General features: G+C 40.4%; 1 protein-coding gene across 1 annotated transcript in view; it reads left to right on the forward strand.

Annotated features, from left to right (window-relative positions):
- The window catches only part of LHCGR (luteinizing hormone/choriogonadotropin receptor), a 60902-nt gene that overhangs the window by 20275 nt on the left and 21429 nt on the right, over window positions 1-19198 (forward strand). Inside the window, exons 3-7 of the mRNA XM_055241841.1 lie at window positions 141-215; window positions 3607-3681; window positions 5661-5735; window positions 5822-5899; window positions 16601-16669. Coding sequence (XP_055097816.1) covers window positions 141-215; window positions 3607-3681; window positions 5661-5735; window positions 5822-5899; window positions 16601-16669 — 372 coding nt within the window. The remainder of the gene's footprint in view (window positions 1-140; window positions 216-3606; window positions 3682-5660; window positions 5736-5821; window positions 5900-16600; window positions 16670-19198) is intronic.

The raw sequence follows: 19198 nt of genomic DNA on the forward strand, positions 1-19198 counted from the left end.
GACAACTGGCACATCCTTGTTCTTTTCAGGGTGACACAGTGGTGTCCCCAGTTGTTGGGTCACACACATAGCTCATTGTCATGCAGACACGGTCATTTCTTTCATGTTTCTTTCTCTTTTTCCTCCCCTCTCTTCCCTAGTGAAATCTCTCAGATTGATTCCCTGGAAAGGATAGAAGCTAATGCCTTTGACAACCTCCTCAATTTGTCTGAAATGTAAGCATCAGCTAATAGACAGTTTACTGCTGTACACTATTACCCTCGCTGGCTGGAGCCCACTTGGTATTTGTATTCAAGCATCCACTGCTAGGAATCCAAGAGGAAAAGACTACAGCAATTACTAGGTCTGGGCAGGCACTAATTTTTCTCACTGCAGTGGCCTGTAGGTTGCTATGGTGACAACTGCTTCTCCCTGGGAGCTGTATAAACTCTGAAACATCACAACACAAAGATAGAAATTAAAATTGACATTATGAAGTCCTGCCAAGTAGCTCTTGCCTATGGAGGGTATAGAGTACTTGGGATAGTAGGAAAATTTGGAAAAGAGCTTAGAGATCATAAATTGGTTCATTGGGGGCTGTTTTGGCACATTCACTCATTCAGTAAATGTTTCTTGAATACCTACAGTGTAAAAGCTGTGTAATAGGCATGTGTGTGTTGGGCTTGTTGGGTTTTGTTGTTGTTATTGTGATGTTTTGGAATTAACTCTTAGAAACAACTCTTGCCAAAGTATCATTTCCCCAAAAAAATCACAAAAAGGATAGGAAAAGACTGGTTCAGTTCAGTTTTCAAGTGATGAATCTGTGGCCTAAAGAGGTTAACTTACTTGCCTGACATCACACAGCAACTTAGTGCCAGAACTGAAATTAGAAATCAATGCATATGACTTCTACACCACGCCCCCTACTGCTGCTTTGTGTGGTCCAAACCTGAGTTTCCAGAAAAGCACTCAAACTTTACCTACTTCAGAGTTTCAAAAGTTAGCGAAGGGGAAAAGTATTAGCATCAAACATTTTTTGAGCTCCTGTGCTTGGCATTTCTTCTATGTTGTGTCATTTAATACTCACAGCTACCGTGCAGAGTGGGAGTAATTATCCCTTTTGTCCAGGGGAAGGAATGGAGGCTTGGAAAGGCACAGAAACTTGACCAATGTGACACTTTAGACCAGGGGTATCCAATCTTTTGGCTTCCCCGGGCCACAGTGAAAGAAGAATTGTCTTGGGTCACACATAAAATACAGTTACACTAACGATAGCTGATGAGTTTAGAAAAAAAAAAAAAACTCATAATGTTTTAAGAAAGTTTACAAACTTCTGTTGGGTCTCATTCAAAGCCATCCTGGGCCACATGTGGCACACAGACTGTGGGTTGGACAAGCTTGCTTTACACCAAGGCAGGACTGGGATTCAATCCCAGACTGTCTTTCTTCAGAACTCCTGTATTTTCTACCACAAGGTCCCCCTATAAATGATTCAATGAATAATTACCTGAAGAGAATAATTAATTGGTAAGTACGTGAGCAACTACCATGTGTCCAATACAGGGCCAAATGCTGTTGGAATACAGAGGAGATAAAATATAAATGTCCACCATGAGATAACAGTGTAGCCCGGGAAGTGAGACTACTCACCAATTACAGAGAAATCCAAAATAATGAGTAAGCGCAAAAGACATAGTCTGGACTTAGCTGAGAAGGAGAATCACACGGGGGGCTCGTTACAATTACAGATGACAGTCCTATCCCAGACCTGGAAAGCTGCAGTTTTAACAGACTTCCCAGGTAATGCTAAAACACAGCTTATATTGAGAACCACCAGGGCAGCTAATGATAAATAAAGCTTCCCGTGATGCAAAGCAACATTCATCAACAGAAAGAAACATAAAGCACTCTCAGGGCAAGTTTATGGATTCCCAAAGAAGGTCCTAAGACTAGCATGCTAATTCCATGAAGGCTCTTTTTGCTTTGTTCACAGCTGTATTCCCAGCACATAGAACGATGCTTGCCACATGTAGGTGCCCAATAAATGTTTGTTAAATGGATGAATGACTGGGCTAAGGTCAGGCCCCAAAATTCTTTTATTAAATTTCTTTTAATCTTTTTTTTTTTTTACACAGGGTCTCACTGTGTTGCCCAGACTGACCTCAAATTCCTGGGCTCAAGTGATCCTCCCATCTCCTTGCCAAGTAAATGGGACTACAGATGCACGCCACCACACCCAGCCCAAAAGACCTTTAGAGATAAAAGTCCCTTCCATCCCACCCACATAAGGCTCTATATGGCCTATGATTGCTTGACCCAGTTGTTGTAGAAACAATTACAACAAAATATCACTCACATCTGAAGAATCAAAAGGGCTGAGAAGATGGAAACAGGCACAAGTGGTGGGTAACTGTAGTGTGGTGGAACAAGCACTAAACTGAGAGTCAGAAAAACTGGGTCACATCCAAGTTCTGCTACTTCTCAGCTGTGTGACCGAAGACAAATCATTCAGCTTCCTAATTTCAGCAACTATTATAACTATCGTTAACCCTGGTTGAGGCCTTACTATGAACCAGACACATATATTTATTCCTCAAAAACAACACTATAAGGAAACCACGACACAGAGAACTTAAAGTGATATATCTAAGGTCATATGATTAGTAAAATCAGAATGAAAAACCAAGTTGACTCCAGAGCCCATGCTCCTAACCAGTACACTACATTCTCTCTATAGAACAAGGTAATTATTATTTCCTCAGGTGGCTGTCACCTGGATTAAGAAAGCCAAAGGCATTTACTGGCCTTTTATCGAATACAAAGTAGACAGGACTTAGCAATGGTGACTACTTTTTGTAGAGTCACAGTAATTAGGGGAATGAGGGAGTTGGGTGGGGAGGGCAATAACATCACAGTGGTGTATGGCTGTACTTTTATACTTTGCAAAGCCCTGCCTCATATTATCTCTACCTATTCTATTACTTAAAACCTACTAACCTGTGAGGCAGGAAGACTATGTAATATTATTATACCAATTTTACAGAAGAGACACTAGCTCAGGGAAGTTAGGAGGCTGGACATCATGACACAGCAAATTATCTTCAGCATGAGTATAACATCCCCCAAATTCAAGCCTCTGGCTTTTGCCCTGTGCCATTCCACAGACCGGTGCCCCTCGGTATAACTGCTCATGTGATTGCCGGCCAATATGAAGAGGACGAGTTTGCTTACAAGGGAGAGTAGGTAATTTGCTCATCTCTCCTGAGAGGAATCTCTCATCACCCTCAGGGTCCACAGTGGGGCAGAATCTACTTGGCCAGGAGCCCTGGATGTTGGCGCTGTCTGTGGTGGGGGAGGGGGTGGGAGGGTGCAGAAACAGACTCCCTGCTCTGATCCTTACACCCGCCTCTTTAGAAGCTTGAGAGCAGTGCTTCCTGGAAATAGAGAACTAGCTCTCACCAAGCCATTTCCATCCCCAGAGTCGCTAGGGGTCCTCCCAAGCATATGAAGGTCACCTGCTTTTGCTGATGCCATTTTCAGCCAGCAACTTCTGGTGACCATGATCTCACACATTTCAAACAATACACATCTATTAAACAGCAGCTTTTTTTCCCTCTCTCTTTACAGACTGATCCAGAACACCAAAAATCTGAGACACATTGAGCCCGGAGCATTTATAAAACTTCCCCGATTAAAATACTTGTGAGAAATTTTCCTTTTTAAGCAATTGGGGAGGGGAAGATGGGCATCTGATGAAAATCAAAACAAGGAAAAGGTTGGAAAGATTTTGTTTAACCATATACATGGCACTATTTACATGTTCCTCTTCAGCCTGCTGATTTAAATTTAATTGTCATTTCTTGTCAGCCACCGAGCTGGGTGCTTTTGGATACATCTAAGTGGTTCCCAACATTTTGTCAGTCCTAAACACCTGGGAAGAACATCACCCCTTTGTAGTGATTTTCAGGGTTGACAGTGGGTATGGGAGATGGAGGTCATAACACTTTAAAAAGGGTAAATCAGAATCTCTGAGGTGAATAGAGAGTAGGTGAAAGTGAGAGTGGCAATTCTGATTTGACTCTCATCACTGGTTAAGAATTACTGATCTCCTTTATCTCATTTTTTTCATTTGTTCATTAAATGAAAACTTTTTAAGTATTGCCTTAAGGTAGACACTGTGCCATATAAACTAAATCATTATTTTCCACTTCCCATTAATTCTAACTAAGTCTATCAGTTAGCACTAGAAATTGAGTACCACGGTAGCCTGCCACAATCATTGCCTTGTCAGCAATACCAAAATTCCTGAAAGCTATGAATTTATCACTATGGATCTTCTCACATATCAATTCATCCTTATTCACAAAGAAAAATTTAAGTCTCCCTAAAACAGACATCCCTCTTTTTTCTTTAAATTTCATAAACTCCTCAGAGAATATAAAGTCCACCTCCCATCACTGCCCAAAAAAAGGAAAACAGAGAGAAGGTACATCTCTCTGGTACTTCACGTCATCAGTCTTGCTCTGGGGCCTTCTGCAAGAGCTGCTACCGGAACTGGCATAGCTCCTTTGTTAACTCTAACACTGAACAATTCCAAACTCAGTTGTTCTGTTTTTCCAAACCTCCACGGTGTCTATAGGGCACATAAGCATACGGTAGCATCAACTACTTTGAAAAAACATAAGAAAATCGCAGAACCAAATTTGACCACTGCAGCCTCTTATTATCTAAGAATCATTGTCTTTATTAGGTAGCATTTTCATCCAAAACTGTGATATTCACCCAACCCAAGTACACATTGCAGTCTAATCCCACACTGCTATCCCCAGCTGTAGACAGAGCAGAGATCCAGTGTGACCTGGGCTTTTGGATAAGAAGGAGAACCAGAGAGAGCCAGAAGAGAAACCTGGCTTTGTTTCATTGTCACGAGGGTGACGGACAGTTCACATTAGTTGTCCAGAGCCCATGACTGGTGAATCTAAAACTCCACTGTGGAAATCCAGATGCCTAGACTCTGAGGGAGCCCCATTCTTGTAATAAAATATTCTTCAATTTCACCTATCACTTAAGCCTCTCTCCTCTTCAGAAGCTAAATAAAAGGTGGGAGGAAAAGAAGAGCCTTGAATAGTTCCAAACACCAAAACAATGTTTAGTAATTTCAATGAGATGCAAAGAAGAACTTCCTGAATTGCGAGGTAGCTACATAAGGGAAGATTTTTTAATAATGAGCAATATGGATTTATCATAAAAGATTAATTTTCTTGAAGTATTTGAATCAAAACCTGCTCCAAAATTTAACGATGCTTTCTAGAACTATCAAGAGCATGTAATAAACTAATAACCAAAAGAAAGTGGAATGCAATACAGGAAAATGTGATTAATTTAATAAGAAAAGACAGGCTAGAAATATAAATTTAAAAGACCTTTAAATTTGGCCCCAGTCCCCAGATCTCTAAATAGGAGTCATTAGAGCATCTTCTCCCATAGCATGAGGGACTTCTGAATTGCAACAATCTTTCTCAGCTAAAAGTAGTCCTGATAACACCAAACTCAATATTTTTAAATTTAATGTGAAAGTTGTATTTGCAAAATGCCTTTGTACTCTCTTTTATCTTTATGTCTTAATGACAATCACTTTTACCCACTCTCTGCCCACACCACTACCTTGTCCCTAATCACAGGAGCATCTGTAACACAGGCATCAGAAAGTTTCCAGATGTTACAAAGATCTTCTCCTCTCAATCAAATTTTATTCTGTAAGTACCAAGCTGATTGCTATGCATAAGTTTCCTATTTGCACCTAAAATTTAGAAAGTAAATATTTCTCATTTCTTTCCTCAAGGGAAATTTGTGATAACTTACACATAACCACCATACCAGGAAATGCTTTTCAAGGGATGAATAATGAATCTGTAACACTGTGAGTAAACTCCCAGATTTGTGTTCTGCCATACAGCCTCCTGCTAGTCTCACTACTAGGTTGGGGTGAGCCTTTTCTCGTGTTTTACCACATTCCTCACTCACTGGTGACATTCTTCTTAATCTAAAATGCTAAGGGTGAAGGGAGTTGTGTAAGATCACAGCTGGGTCATATGTTCACATGACAACCAACCAACCAATTCAGTTTAACCAAACAGGCCCTGAGGATTTTTAGTGACTGAATCTCAAACTTATGAAATTGTTCACTGCATTAATGAAGAATGCTCTAAGGCTAGGAAGACACAGTCTAGAGAGGAGTGGCTTTCCTGGCTGAAAAAGAGCACAGAAATTTCAAGATTTCAACAGAGAAGAGTTTGGAAGGATATTCTCCAAGTAGGAAAAGTAGTTGTTCAGTGGACCTTGCTCTGTCTCTCTCATTTTCGCCTTCATCTTGGGTCCCTCTCACTTTGTTTCTGAAGCAACACTATCTATACTCATTCTCTCTATTCCTTAATGCTTAAAAATAATGTGTTTTTATTTGACAGTTACTCATCAGGTTACCAGGCTATCCCTTTCATGGTGTTTCCTAAGGCCTCACTATTCAAAGTATGAGCCATCATCTTCAGCATCTTCTGAGAGCTGGTATATAAGTCCATTCTCACATTGCTATAAAGAACTACCTGAGACTGGGTAATTTATACAGAAAAGAGGTTTTAATTGGCTGACAATTCTGCAGGCTTTGCAGGAAGCATGATTCTGGCATCTGCTCAGCTTCTGGGGAGGTCTCAGGAAACTTACAATACTGATGGAAGGTGAAGGGTGAGCCAGCACCTCACATGGCCAGGAGCAGTAGAAAGAGAGAGAGCAGGGAGGTGTCACGCACTTTTAAACAATCAGATCTCATGAGAACTCTATCACAAGAACAGCACTAGGGGGATGGTGCTAAACCATTCATGAGAAACCACCTCCATGATCCAGTCACCTCCCACCAGGCCCCACCTCCAACATTGGGGATTATAATTTGTAATGCGATTTTGTGGAAACACAGATCTAAACCATATCCTGTAGTTAGAAATAGCTCACCACAGACCTACTAACTCAGAATATGCCTTTTACAAGATCCCAAGTGATTCACATGTACATTAAAGTTTGAGGAGCACTCCACTAAGATAACTCAACCCATGTTCTTCACAGGATGCTTACCAGACTTTCTTCCCTCTGGAATCCCTGCCATACATCTTCACATGGGAGCCCTCCACTGCCGTGCCATTCAGAAGCAGCATCCCGGGCAGCATATTTTATTTTATGGAAACTGAGTCTGTCACCAGGCTGGAGTGCAGTGGTGCAATCTTGGCTCACTGCAACCTCTGCCTCCAGGGTTCAAGTGATTCTCCTGCCTCAGCCTCCTGAGTAGCTGGGACTACAGGCGTGTACCACCACACCCAGCTAATTTTTGTATTTTTAGTAGAGAAAGGGTTTCACCATGTTGGACAGGATTGTCTCGATCTCTTGACCTCACGATCTGCCCTCCTCGGCCTCCCAAAGTGCTGGGAATACAGGCATGAGCCACCACCCCCTGGCCTCATTTCTTTATACCTAAAGCCCAGTGACCCTGACTTAATTCTGCTCCTAAAATCCATATCCCTCTCACTCTTTCTGCTTTGGTTACAGCCCATGGCAAAATTGTGATGAGGCAATAAAGGAGCTCACCCTTAAAGAAAAAAGAGAAAACATGGATTGGAATGACTCTGAAATGAAGAGATAGATGTGAAGCAAAAGAAGAGATCATCTCAGAGGACTCTCTTTTATATCACTGGATTCTAAAAATTGGTATCCTTGGTGCACTGCCTTTGTATAGTACTTTTACTTTGTGTAGGTGTAATTTTACATGTATAATTGTCATGTTACAAAGCTGTAACCATGTAGCTTCATCTCAGATTACTGCAATTAAAAGAATACAGAGCAGCAACCAAAAATAATTTCAAAAATAACCCATACTCTTTACTTGCAACTCTTGAACACAGGGAAAGAGACTCTGTTGATCCTAGAAATATTTCTCAACAGTCTCTCCACTCCTGCCACTTCCCTCACACAGCACAGCTCTACCGGCTGCTTCTAAAGTGTTTTCAACTCACCACTGCATAATGGATCTGGAACTACTCATTCATCATGTCCCCCACCAAAAACAAGGTATTCAACAAACAAACTCCGAATGAGGTGATATCACATGCCTTAGGATTTGGGGTCTCCCCACATGTCTATATCAAGAACACAAAAGACATAGGATTAGATTCATGTCCTCGAGAAGTTCATAGTCTCAATGAGGGGGGAAACATAAAATAATAAAATAATAATACAAGCTAGTAGATATTCACTATGAGAGTGTGTGCTACCTAGAAATAAGATCTTAGAGAAGTCCTTTTGGGCTGGGGAAATCAGAGAGGCTTTATAGTAGTGCCAATAGATTTGAATTAGATCTCATGGAATCAGTAACATTTATATGGGTAAATGTGAAAATAGCAGCTAATATTTATGTAGCTGTTATTAAATACCTGCACTGTTTTTAAGTACTTTTTAAGTCTCATAGCAACCTTATGAGATAGGAACTATCAATCCTACTTTTAGATGAGGAGAGCAAGGCATCAAGAGGTTAAGTATCTCTATCTCAGGTCAAGATTTGGTCCCAGACAGTCTGGCTCCAGAGTCATGTTCTTAACCATTATGTGGTACCACAACAAACAGAGAAAGGCAGAGTAAGGAATCCAAGTGAAGAGATGGCAGGAGCAAAAGCATGGCAGGAGGAGAACAGGGTGAGGCTACTACTTGGGAGTAACCATGCTGTTTAAGGAACGGAAAGTGAGTTTAGATAGCTGGCTGAGATGGAGAGGACACTGAATTGCAGAGACCCTTAAGTGCCAGGACAAGGAGACATTGGAGGTAACTCTGGAAAAAGTAATAAAATAATCTATTCAATAGAGTAGGCTTTATTCAAAGATCACAAATATCCACGACTCCCTTCAACTTTGATCTAAATCTAAAAATAATCAGAGACCAATAGGTACTCCTCCCAGGTAAATGTACAATGATGGGAGTGGAGTGAAGTAGGAACGAAAAGGCAGAAGACATGGAGGAGGGTGAAGAAGAAAATCAATGTTGGGATAATCTATAGGTAACTATGAGCTCACAAGACTGGGCCACCCCACCAGACTCAAAGAGTAACAAAGATTCCTTCTCACACATCATACTTCAGTATGTGCACAGAGAGCTTCATGGTTTTCTTATGACAGGGACATTAACGTATGTTGCTCATGATTTTAAGAAAAAGAGTGCATGCCAGTAGGGTGTAATTTCCCCACTCTGAAGTTAATAAAGATTGAGGCTCTGTCTCTCCCAGAGAGCCTCTGGGACATTGTAGTTCCATCCCCCTTCTCATTCTTGGCCCTTCATCTGGAAGGAGAGTGATTAGTCATTTGCCTGGCACTTGTTCTCTGCTGAATGAGCCCCTCTGTAAGCAAAGGATCGTGTGGAGCACCCTGCTGGAAAAAGGGTATTATGCTTAAAGAGGAAAGCCTTATTTTCTTAGCTATAAAGTTCAACTCTCTAATTAGAAAATAATGAAAGCAAGCCTTCTATTTTCATTATTAGGGGTATTTGAGATTTTGCTTTTTGTAGAACCTGTCTTGCCCTCCCCCTACCCAAATCTTTACCAACTGTGAGCTCATTTAATGAAAACAAAACACTTCACTTGATGCTGGAGAAACTCAGTGGGGCTAATGCTAAAACTATGCATTATGCTTTTATATCCCTTTATAGCCACTTTGGTTGTTCATTAAATCTCCTCAAGAGGCCACCTTGAAATGCCCCTCCTTCCCAAATAAGCAGAATGTAGCTGCACTACCTTTAAAATATTCTAGGTGATTGGTCATACCAGTCTCAAAAAAAGAGACAATCTTGATTCATATCTTAACTCCACAAAGAAATGGAAAGGTCATAGCAATTAATTTTCTAAGACCCTACAGAGAAGTTATGTCTGGAAAGGCATGACGATTCCAGGCTGCACCCATGACAAGCCACAGTAGAGAGACTGCTGGGTCTCTCTACTGTGTTGAAATAGGGAGCCTGGGCTTCGGTCCTGGCTCTGTGTCTAACCAGCCAAGCAGCCTTAGTCGGGTCATCCCACTTTGACATACCTCTGTCTCTGTCTATTCAAAGGGATTACTACCTCCTTGCATGAATCAAATCACTTTGTGTCAACTACACAATCACCACAATTACAATTAATCACAGTTAAAAGCTCATACTTAGAAACCTGGAGCAGGCCAGTTGTTTTAGACCATCTTGAAAACATCACATCTCATCATCTCCTTTTAAATGTTTTTCTTTTTCTTGAAATTTTTAACTGACAAATTGAGGCACTTTCCATTTGTCTTTTAATTGACAGATGGAAAGAAGAGTATGATGAACACCCTTATACACCTTATGTAGATTCATCAACTATTAGCAGCTTGCCACACCCACTCTATCACTATGTATGTGAGTATATACCACACACTGCCCTTTTGCCAAGCCATCCAAAAGAAGTTTGTAGACATCATGATATTTCATCCCTAAATACTTGAGCATGTATCTCCCTAAAACATGGACATTCTACATAACTACAATGCCATCACACCTAAGAAAATCAACATGAATGATATTATCTAACCTACAGTCCATATTCAAATGAAAATATCTTTTATAGATTTTTTAGAACTAAGAATCCAATCAAAGTTTATACATTGCATTTTTGCTATTATTTCCCTTTGTCCTCCCATCCTCACTACCCACATCTTCCCCCATCTCCCAAACTGTCCAGCTTCCTTCCTCTGTTCTGTATGACACAGGATCCTTTGAGGAGCCCAAGACAGTTGTCTGGATTCAGCGGACTATATTGCCATGACTAGATTCAGGTCAAATATTCCTACAAGAACACTGCAAAGGGGGTGCTGTGTCTCTCACACTACATCAAACCAGGAAGTACATTATGTCACACTGTCCCACTATTTGGCTGCTAGCTTAAGGCAGTGACTGCCAGATCTCTATTGTAAGAGCACATTTTCCTCTGTCATTAATAAGTAAACTATGGTGGTACACTTTGAATTTGTGTGACTATTCAGTTAGCCAACAACTTTTCATCCAATGGTTTCAGCCTCCATTGATTATTCAGTTGTTACAAAGGGAGTTACGAAATGGTCGTTTTTACAGGCTATCATTCTTCTACATGTATTAGCCAACAGCTTTCTATAAAGAAGATGCTTACTTTTTTCCCCCTTTCCCTGTTCTCTCTTGGTCTGTCTCTTTTTCAGTATCACTATAGAATGTGAATTTTTCAAAAACCTTATTCAACATTTTAGAATCCGTTTTTTGTTTTTTGGTGTTTTTTTTGTTTTTTTTTGTTTGTTTGTTTTGAGACTGAGTCTCACTCTTTCACCCAGGCTGGACTGCAGTGGCGCTATCTCACCTCACTGCACGCTCCGTCTCCCGGGTTCACGCCATTCTCCTGCCTCAGCCTCCCGAGTAGCTGGAACCACAGGCGCCCACCACCACACCCGGCTAATTTTTTGTATTTTTAAGAGAGACGGAGTTTCTCTGTGTTAGCCAGGATGGTCTTGATCTCCTGACCTTGTGATCCACCCGCCTTGGCCTCCCAAACTGCTGGGATTACGGGCATGAGCCACCATGCCCGGCCTAGAATCCTTTATTGGTATCATTCTTTCTGATTCCTGTCACCCTTTTTATTATTACATATAGTAAAGACATATAAGTTGGCATGAACATGGCTGAGGTAGAAGGAAACATGAAAACTAAGTGCTGCTGAGAGGCAAGAGGCACAGCAATACAGGGAGAGGGATCCATTGCTATAGAGACTATGAACCCCCAGAAATGGGGGGACCCTGATTCATAACTAGGGTTACAGCAGCACATAGTAGTAACCAGGTCACAGTTACCCATCTAACAACTGCCAGCATATCCACTAGAGAAGTGTCTTCATACATAAGGAATTATTCGGCTATAAAAGGACTTCAACAAAGTTCCACATAGGGAAGAAAGTGGTGAATTTAGGATTTCCTTTCTTTAGAATGCTGTTTGTATAGTCATTTGAAAAAAAAAAATTTGCTTACAAATATACCACCATATTTTCTAAAAGATATCTTCTACAACGGTATGCTTTGCCTTTTAGCAATGGGTCCACTTTTTTTGAGACCCTGAGTATCTGTAAACATAAATTAAGTTTTCTTCTTCGAAATCATCCAGAAACCAGGTGATCCAAAAGGAAACTACAGAAGAATGTCTAATACTGTTAATATTAGAATCCTAGAAATGCTTTTAGAGCCCCAGGAATATTTGGGGTTCATTATAAAGCAGCATTCAGAATTAGAGTATCATCTGTGATTAATATCTAAAGCCCAAATATTATTTTGAACAAAAAGGTGCCATTCTGTCTCATTCACAATTATTGACATTTAAGTAGAGAACCTAGACAATGCTTTAAAGTTAGGTACAGCTATTGTAATAGAGGAGAAGTTGGGGGAGGTGAGAAATCTTCATTTTTGTGCCTGTGACAAAATCCTCAAAGTAAAGCAAAGGAAGCCTTCCTCATTTAATTCTGACACCATGATGTTTTGGAAAAAAGTTATCTGAAGTGACTCTCCAGATGTTTTTTTAAGGGCATTAAAAGCATTGTGCAAGACTGACAGCATGAGGTCTCCCACTCACATTTGTAATTTCTCCAAAGTAAGGAAGCTTCTCTTTTAATCACAACAAGGCAGCACATTCTATTGTGTGTGACCAGTAAGAAAAGAGACAAGAGCAACTGAAACAGTGGGCCGTGTTGTTCAGAAAGTTGAGACGAGCAGGACTGACACTACTCAGAAAAAAAAAAAAAAAAAAAAAAAAAAAAAAAAAAAAAAGACATGGAAGATGTCTAAAGGCAAAAAAGTCCACGATGCTAGTACAGACCAAAGGTGTTTGAGAGCCTTCAGCATGTGAGTACATTTGGGGCAGCCCAGGCCACTGACCTGATTTGCTCTGCCCAGGAAGAGAAAGACCCCTTACTTCATTGGAGAAGGATGATAGTTTAATTAAACAAGATGCCTGTATTTCACAGAAATCCTGCCCAGAGCATGGAAAGGGAGATCCTTTACCTCTGTCCTGGTCAGAAGGCTGGAGGTTACTGAAAAATATAATAATAATAATAATAAGACCAGCACATTAAGTATTTATTGTATTCCAGAACCTACTTATAAATGTTTAACATATATTTACATTTTTAGTCCTTACAATAGCTTTATGAGGTTGATACTATTATCATATTTTCAGATTAGGAAACTAATGTACAGAGAGGGTAAGTAAGTTGCCCAAAGTAATTCAGATTGTAAGCAGCAGAGCTGGGATTCAAGCAGTTGGGTTCAGTGCCTGCAGACTTAACCACAAGGGTACACTTGTGACACTGTGAGTCTAACAGAAAAGCGTAAAATCCTAACATGTATCAAACAAGGATCAGGGCAGCATGCAGCTGTGATGAGTAATGGGCATCTAGACAACTGTCGGCAGCTTTGGTGAAAACAAAGCAAGGGCTATCTTTTCTTCGTCTACTACACGTGTAGTGCGATCATCACTTAGAAGGTAGAGAAAGCAATTCAGGGACTAGACTCTGGACACAATTCTAAGCCAACGACCATCTGACTTGCCCCATGGGAATGATGAGAACAGTATCATCCTATGATATACCCTAGAGCAAGGGTTCTCAAACTGGCATACTGAAGGCTCACTGGGAGAGCTTGTTATAAAAGTGCATATTTTTGGATACCACTATTAGTTTCTGATTTAGTAGGTCTGAGTCTGCATTTTTGACAAGCAACTCCAGGTGATTCTAATTCAGTGGATGGAGGAGAAAGTTTTCACAAATACTGGGCGAGAGTCTAAGAAATCAAACTTAAGGAAGTTCAGAAAAAAGAGTGTGATTCCCTTATCTAAAAGAGACTGCTATAAAGGAATTCAACGCCTAAAATGGCAGGAGACTGCCAAAGACTAATATCCTAGGTGTAAAATTTAAAAAAATTCTGGTGAAATTGAGCTTCTAAGGAGGCAACAAGGTTGTGTATAATTATGCCAGGCAACAGGCATCAACCCTGTACCTATGTTCTCAGATTCCACAATATAGAAGGGGAAGAAAACTACTGAGAGTGGCATCCAGTAATCCAACATGGGAGAGCTAGTATGTGAAGCTGATTGGCTTTGCCTCCATTGCTTTATCATCATCTGACCCATGATTATATTTTATGTTTTTATTGTTTACCTCCTCCAGAGAAACATATCCTCCTGTATCTAGAACAGTGCCTGGCACCTGGGAGTATTACAGTAAATATACATTAAATGAATGGGATGACCAAATGAGAATATGTAAGATGAATTTCTTACCATAAATCATAACCAAACAAGTTTGAAGGCTACTGACTTAGATGGAAATATAAGTTATTTGAGAAAGGCCTGTGGTGTGATGTAAAGTTAAGCTCCTTGTATCTGCCAAGACCCTAGCTTCTCTTTGCAGGGTTGCTGGAAGCTGGCCAGGGACAGGCCGTGGGGTGTAACTTGAGAAATGGTTCGGAAACATGCTTCAGATTCTACAATATAGAAGGGGATGAAAACTATTGAAAGTGGCATCCAGTAATCCAATATGGGAGAGCTAGTATGTGAAGCTGTAAACTCCGAAGAATCTCAGAAGAAAGCATATGAGAGCCTGGGAAACCATGTAAGCCTCTCCTTCCCGGGGAAGGGCAAAGCCACTGCTTTACCCAGGCTATTGACTGAGCTAGGTACCAGGCATTCTGTGAGGCCCCAGGAGTTTAAGAAATGAATTAAATATGCTCCCCTGCCCTCTTTGAACTGAATCTAATGAGGAGACTTAAGAACTATCTTGTAATCTCATTTCAGAGTTTAAATATTATACTTCAATATGAGTCACACCTTTATTTATATATTGGTTTGTCTCAGATGTGTTATGGGTTGGTGGAAGGAGACCATACATACATACACACAGAGTACATACATGTTGTTGATGTTACACACATACACACACCCTACAAAGTGAAGCTCCATGCTCATTTTGTTTAACAAAGACTAGAGAGGCCTTGCAGACAACAGCTACCTGGAGCAGGAACAAGTGAAGCATGTTTCTGAACCATTTCTCAAGTCACACCCCACAGCCTGTCCCTAGCTAGCTTCCAGCAACCCTGCAAAGGGAAGTTAGGGTCTTGGAAGATATAAGGAGCTTAACTTTACATCACATCACAGCCCTTTCTCATGTAGGTTTTACATCATCATTCACAAAGAATTTATACAAATATTTCCATCTAAGTCAGTAGCTTTCTATGATTTATGGTAAGAAATTCATCTTACATACTCCCATTTGGTCATCCAATTTATTTAATATATATTTACGGTAATACACCCAGGTGCCACGCACTGTTCGAGATACAGGAGGATATGTTCTTACGGAGGAGGTAAACAATAAAAAAGTAAAATATAATCATGGGTCAGATGATGATAAAGCAATGGAGGCAAAGCAAATCAGGGAAGGAGTATAGGGAAAGTGGGGGGAAACAGGAAATTGGTGTTTTAAATAGGGCAGCCAGTAAAGGCCCCACTGAGAACATGACATGAAATACAATCCTGCAGGAAGAGGATGGGTAGGCCATGAGAATATCAGCAGAGGAAAAGTAAAAAGAATCAGCAAAATTGATGTGCTGGATGTAGCCCCAGACAAAGCATATCTTAGTCCCATTTATGCCAGTTGTGGGCTGTAGACAAGTCACTTTCCCTCACTGAGCCTATTTCCTTCTTTGCAAAATGACGAAGTGCTGCTTGATTCCCTCTAGACTGCTTTGTGGCTCAAACGTTTCCCTGTACTGTGTTCTAAGGATCCTCTTATGTCTTATTCTGGGTAGAAGTATATATGTGTGTGTGTGTGTGTGTGTGTGTGTGTGTATTTATAGGTATATACCATAAAAAATAGTGGGATAAAATTACATAAACAGTAATACCCTAATTACTTACAAAATGCTCAAATACTTTTTATTTTTTCTATGTAGTTTTTTAAAATGCTGGTTATGCCCAAGTAAATTGATTCACTATCCACTAATGGTCTTAAAGAACTGTTTATAGACATTGAAATCTTCTTGGTTGTGGAGCCAGATCTGACATCAGCAAAACCACATACTCATCCAAGAAAAAAAAAAGTGGGCTCAGTGCTGGAGGCTTCCTCTGCCCTCAGCTTTCAACACCCAGAAAACCCATATGCCCACAAAGCCCTGTAAAACCAGAGGAAAGGCTTAAGTGTTCAACGGCTCTGGCCTTGGATCCCAGCTATGCCACTGTTTTCCTTTGACATTAAGCAAGCTACATAACCACACTGAGGCTTAGGTTTCTTGTTGGTATAATGGAAATGATGATGAGTATTAAATCATAAAATATACATAGAGTGGCTGATGAAGTATCTAGCACTTAATAGACACTTAATAAATTGATGGTGGTGGTGATGATGGAGAAGTAGATATTATGAATGCCTGTAATAATCTTAGTAATATATGTTACAGGAGGAAAAATGTGTTTCCAAACTGTTTCAGTTTCTTCCCATTCCTAAACCCTCTCCTCCCTCCTTCAGCAAACTATATGGGAATGGATTTGAAGAAGTACAAAGTCATGCGTTCAATGGGACAACACTGACTTTACTGTAAGTATTTGCTTATTTCCCCAGCTCACAAATAAAAATGAAATATTACTCTGGCTACAAGATCACATTCAATATTCAGCAACTAACTCAGGGCAAAAATAAACTTTCAAGTGGCTAGCCCTCAGTGTTTCATGCATGTTACTAGGCAACTGGCTGGCTAGAAACCCCAGAGCACCCTGATTTCAAAGACAGATGCAGCCTGGATACATTGAAGTTGACAGTTTACTGCAATATTCAACACCCTACTTATGCCTCCTCCAACTCAGTGCCTCCCTCTCTAGCCCCCTCACCCAGGTTGATGGTGTGTTAGAGGAAGCAGAATTTCAGAAAGAAATTCTTCCCCTGGCCCCACTGCAGAGAAATCAGATAACACCACCATTTACCAGTCTAATCAGCCATAACAGACCCACTCAGAGAGTCCTATCTCTGTACTGCTAATGTGGGAGGAAGCTCATTTTCCACAAGGTACGGAGCTTTGTGTTTTCACCACACCCTACCCGGTTCTTGATGTTAACAGCCTTTAACTCAAGAAGAGCATCGCTACTGTTTCCCTCACTGTTCTCAACCTCTCTCCTTCTATGGATCCTCTTCTAAAAGACTGGCATATTCACAAAGTTGTGGGGCTGGGGACATTTGAACCATAGCAAGTACAGGGTGAGGTCACAGTCACCCTACAATTTGTGCATAATAAAAATCAAGAGCACACGAAAAGTTCAATTAAAGCCAAAATTAAGGAAAATAAACAGAAAAGGCTTTTAAAATAAATAAGTTTTATAAACCGTGACCTATACTAATGCTTCACAAATTTTTACACACCTACGAAAAACCTGCAGATTGTTAAAACACAGATTTCTGGGTCCTACCTCCAGAAACTTGGATTCAGTGGATCTAGGTAGGGCCTGAGAATTTGCAATTTTAACAAGCTTCAGGAGATGCTGATGCTGTCAGTCTGAAGTTGGGTAGCACACTCTGAAGTTGGGTAGCAAAATTCTGTACAATATGCTATTTATTTTTAATTATAGATCTCTAACCAAAGCCTCTATTATATTGATATGTGCTATATAGTTTGGTGGCTAAAAGAATAGACTTCGGAGTGAGTGGGACTCAAACTCCAGTCCCACTGTTTAACAGCTGGTATGACCTTAAGCAAGTTACTTAACCGATCTAAGCCACAGTGTCTTCATTCATAAAATGGACCCACTAATAGGCTTGTTATGAAAATTTCATATCCCCAGTACTTAATGCTGTACCTGGCATATAGTAGGTGCTTATTTATTATATACTATATAATAAAATTAATTATAAATAAACAATTAAACAAGATTATACTTTTGTGCGCTTAGCACAGCATAGTAGCACATACTAAGTGTTCAAGAAATTGTAGAATTTTTAAAGTTGTTCTCCTATCATGGGGTGAATTTGCTCTCATGTTCTTTTTGACTTGATGACTTAATGAAAGGTTCATTAACAAAAACCCTTAAGTTAGTGAAGTGTTCACTCTGGCCAATTAAATTAATTTCTGACAAACTTAAATCAGAGGCATTTATATCATCTCCCGGCACAGTTCTCTCAGATGCCTCATTCCATTATTCACTCTACAAATGTTTACCAAGCATCAGCTGTGTTTGAAGAAACATGCTATATTTTGAGGGGAAATGAAGATGATTAAGTCCTAGTGTCACCCTACAGGAGCTTACAGCATAGGAAGAAGCATCTCCAAATGGTGTATAAACTGCACATTGAGTACTAACTGAAACAGAAGGCAAAGCATGAAGCCTCCCCAGAGAGAGGTAAAGTCCTCTGGGACTTCAAAGGAGGAGGAAAGGAAAGTATGGAAAGCCTCTGAGAAACGTGGGCTTTGAGCTGGGCATAACTTAGGCAAAAAGAGAGGAAAAATGCCTTCCAAGCCAAGGACAGCCAGAAGAATGGTCCAGAGGAGGAAGTATAGGATGTGTTCATAGACCAGCAAATAGTACTGTCTAGATACAAGTTAGGGACAAAACAGGAAGGGTCTTAGATGCCGTAGTAAAGAGTTTAGACTCTCTTCTCCAGAAAATGAGAAGCCATTGAAGGTTCTGAGATGGAAGTATGAGATGAGTGCTTAAAGAAGGTTCGTCTGTTAGCAGGAAGGACGGAAGGCTGGAAGGGGTAGGGCAGGGCTAGAGACACAAATGCCAGGGGCATCTGAATAGAGGGGATAGCTGAAGTCCTGTGTGGCTGAGGTCACCTGAACAGGGGGAAAAATAAAAGAACTGAATATTAAATTAAAGGGAAACAAGATGAGCAAGAGAAGCAAGAGCAAAATAAAACAGATGGGAGGAAAACCAACACAGTATGTCTGTGTGAGGTCAGAAAAAACAAATTTAGGAGGGAAGATTTCAGGTGGTCAGCAGCATTTCAGCTGTTACAGAGATGCCAAAATGGACATGAACTATGAAAAGTTCAATTAGTCAACATTCTGTATACCCCGTATCTCACTGTTGCAAGAAAGAGGAAATCAAGAACATGAGTCAGTTTGCCAAGAACAAA

Source organism: Symphalangus syndactylus, chromosome 14 (genome assembly GCF_028878055.3).
Source record: "Symphalangus syndactylus isolate Jambi chromosome 14, NHGRI_mSymSyn1-v2.1_pri, whole genome shotgun sequence".
NCBI lineage: Eukaryota > Metazoa > Chordata > Mammalia > Primates > Hylobatidae > Symphalangus > Symphalangus syndactylus.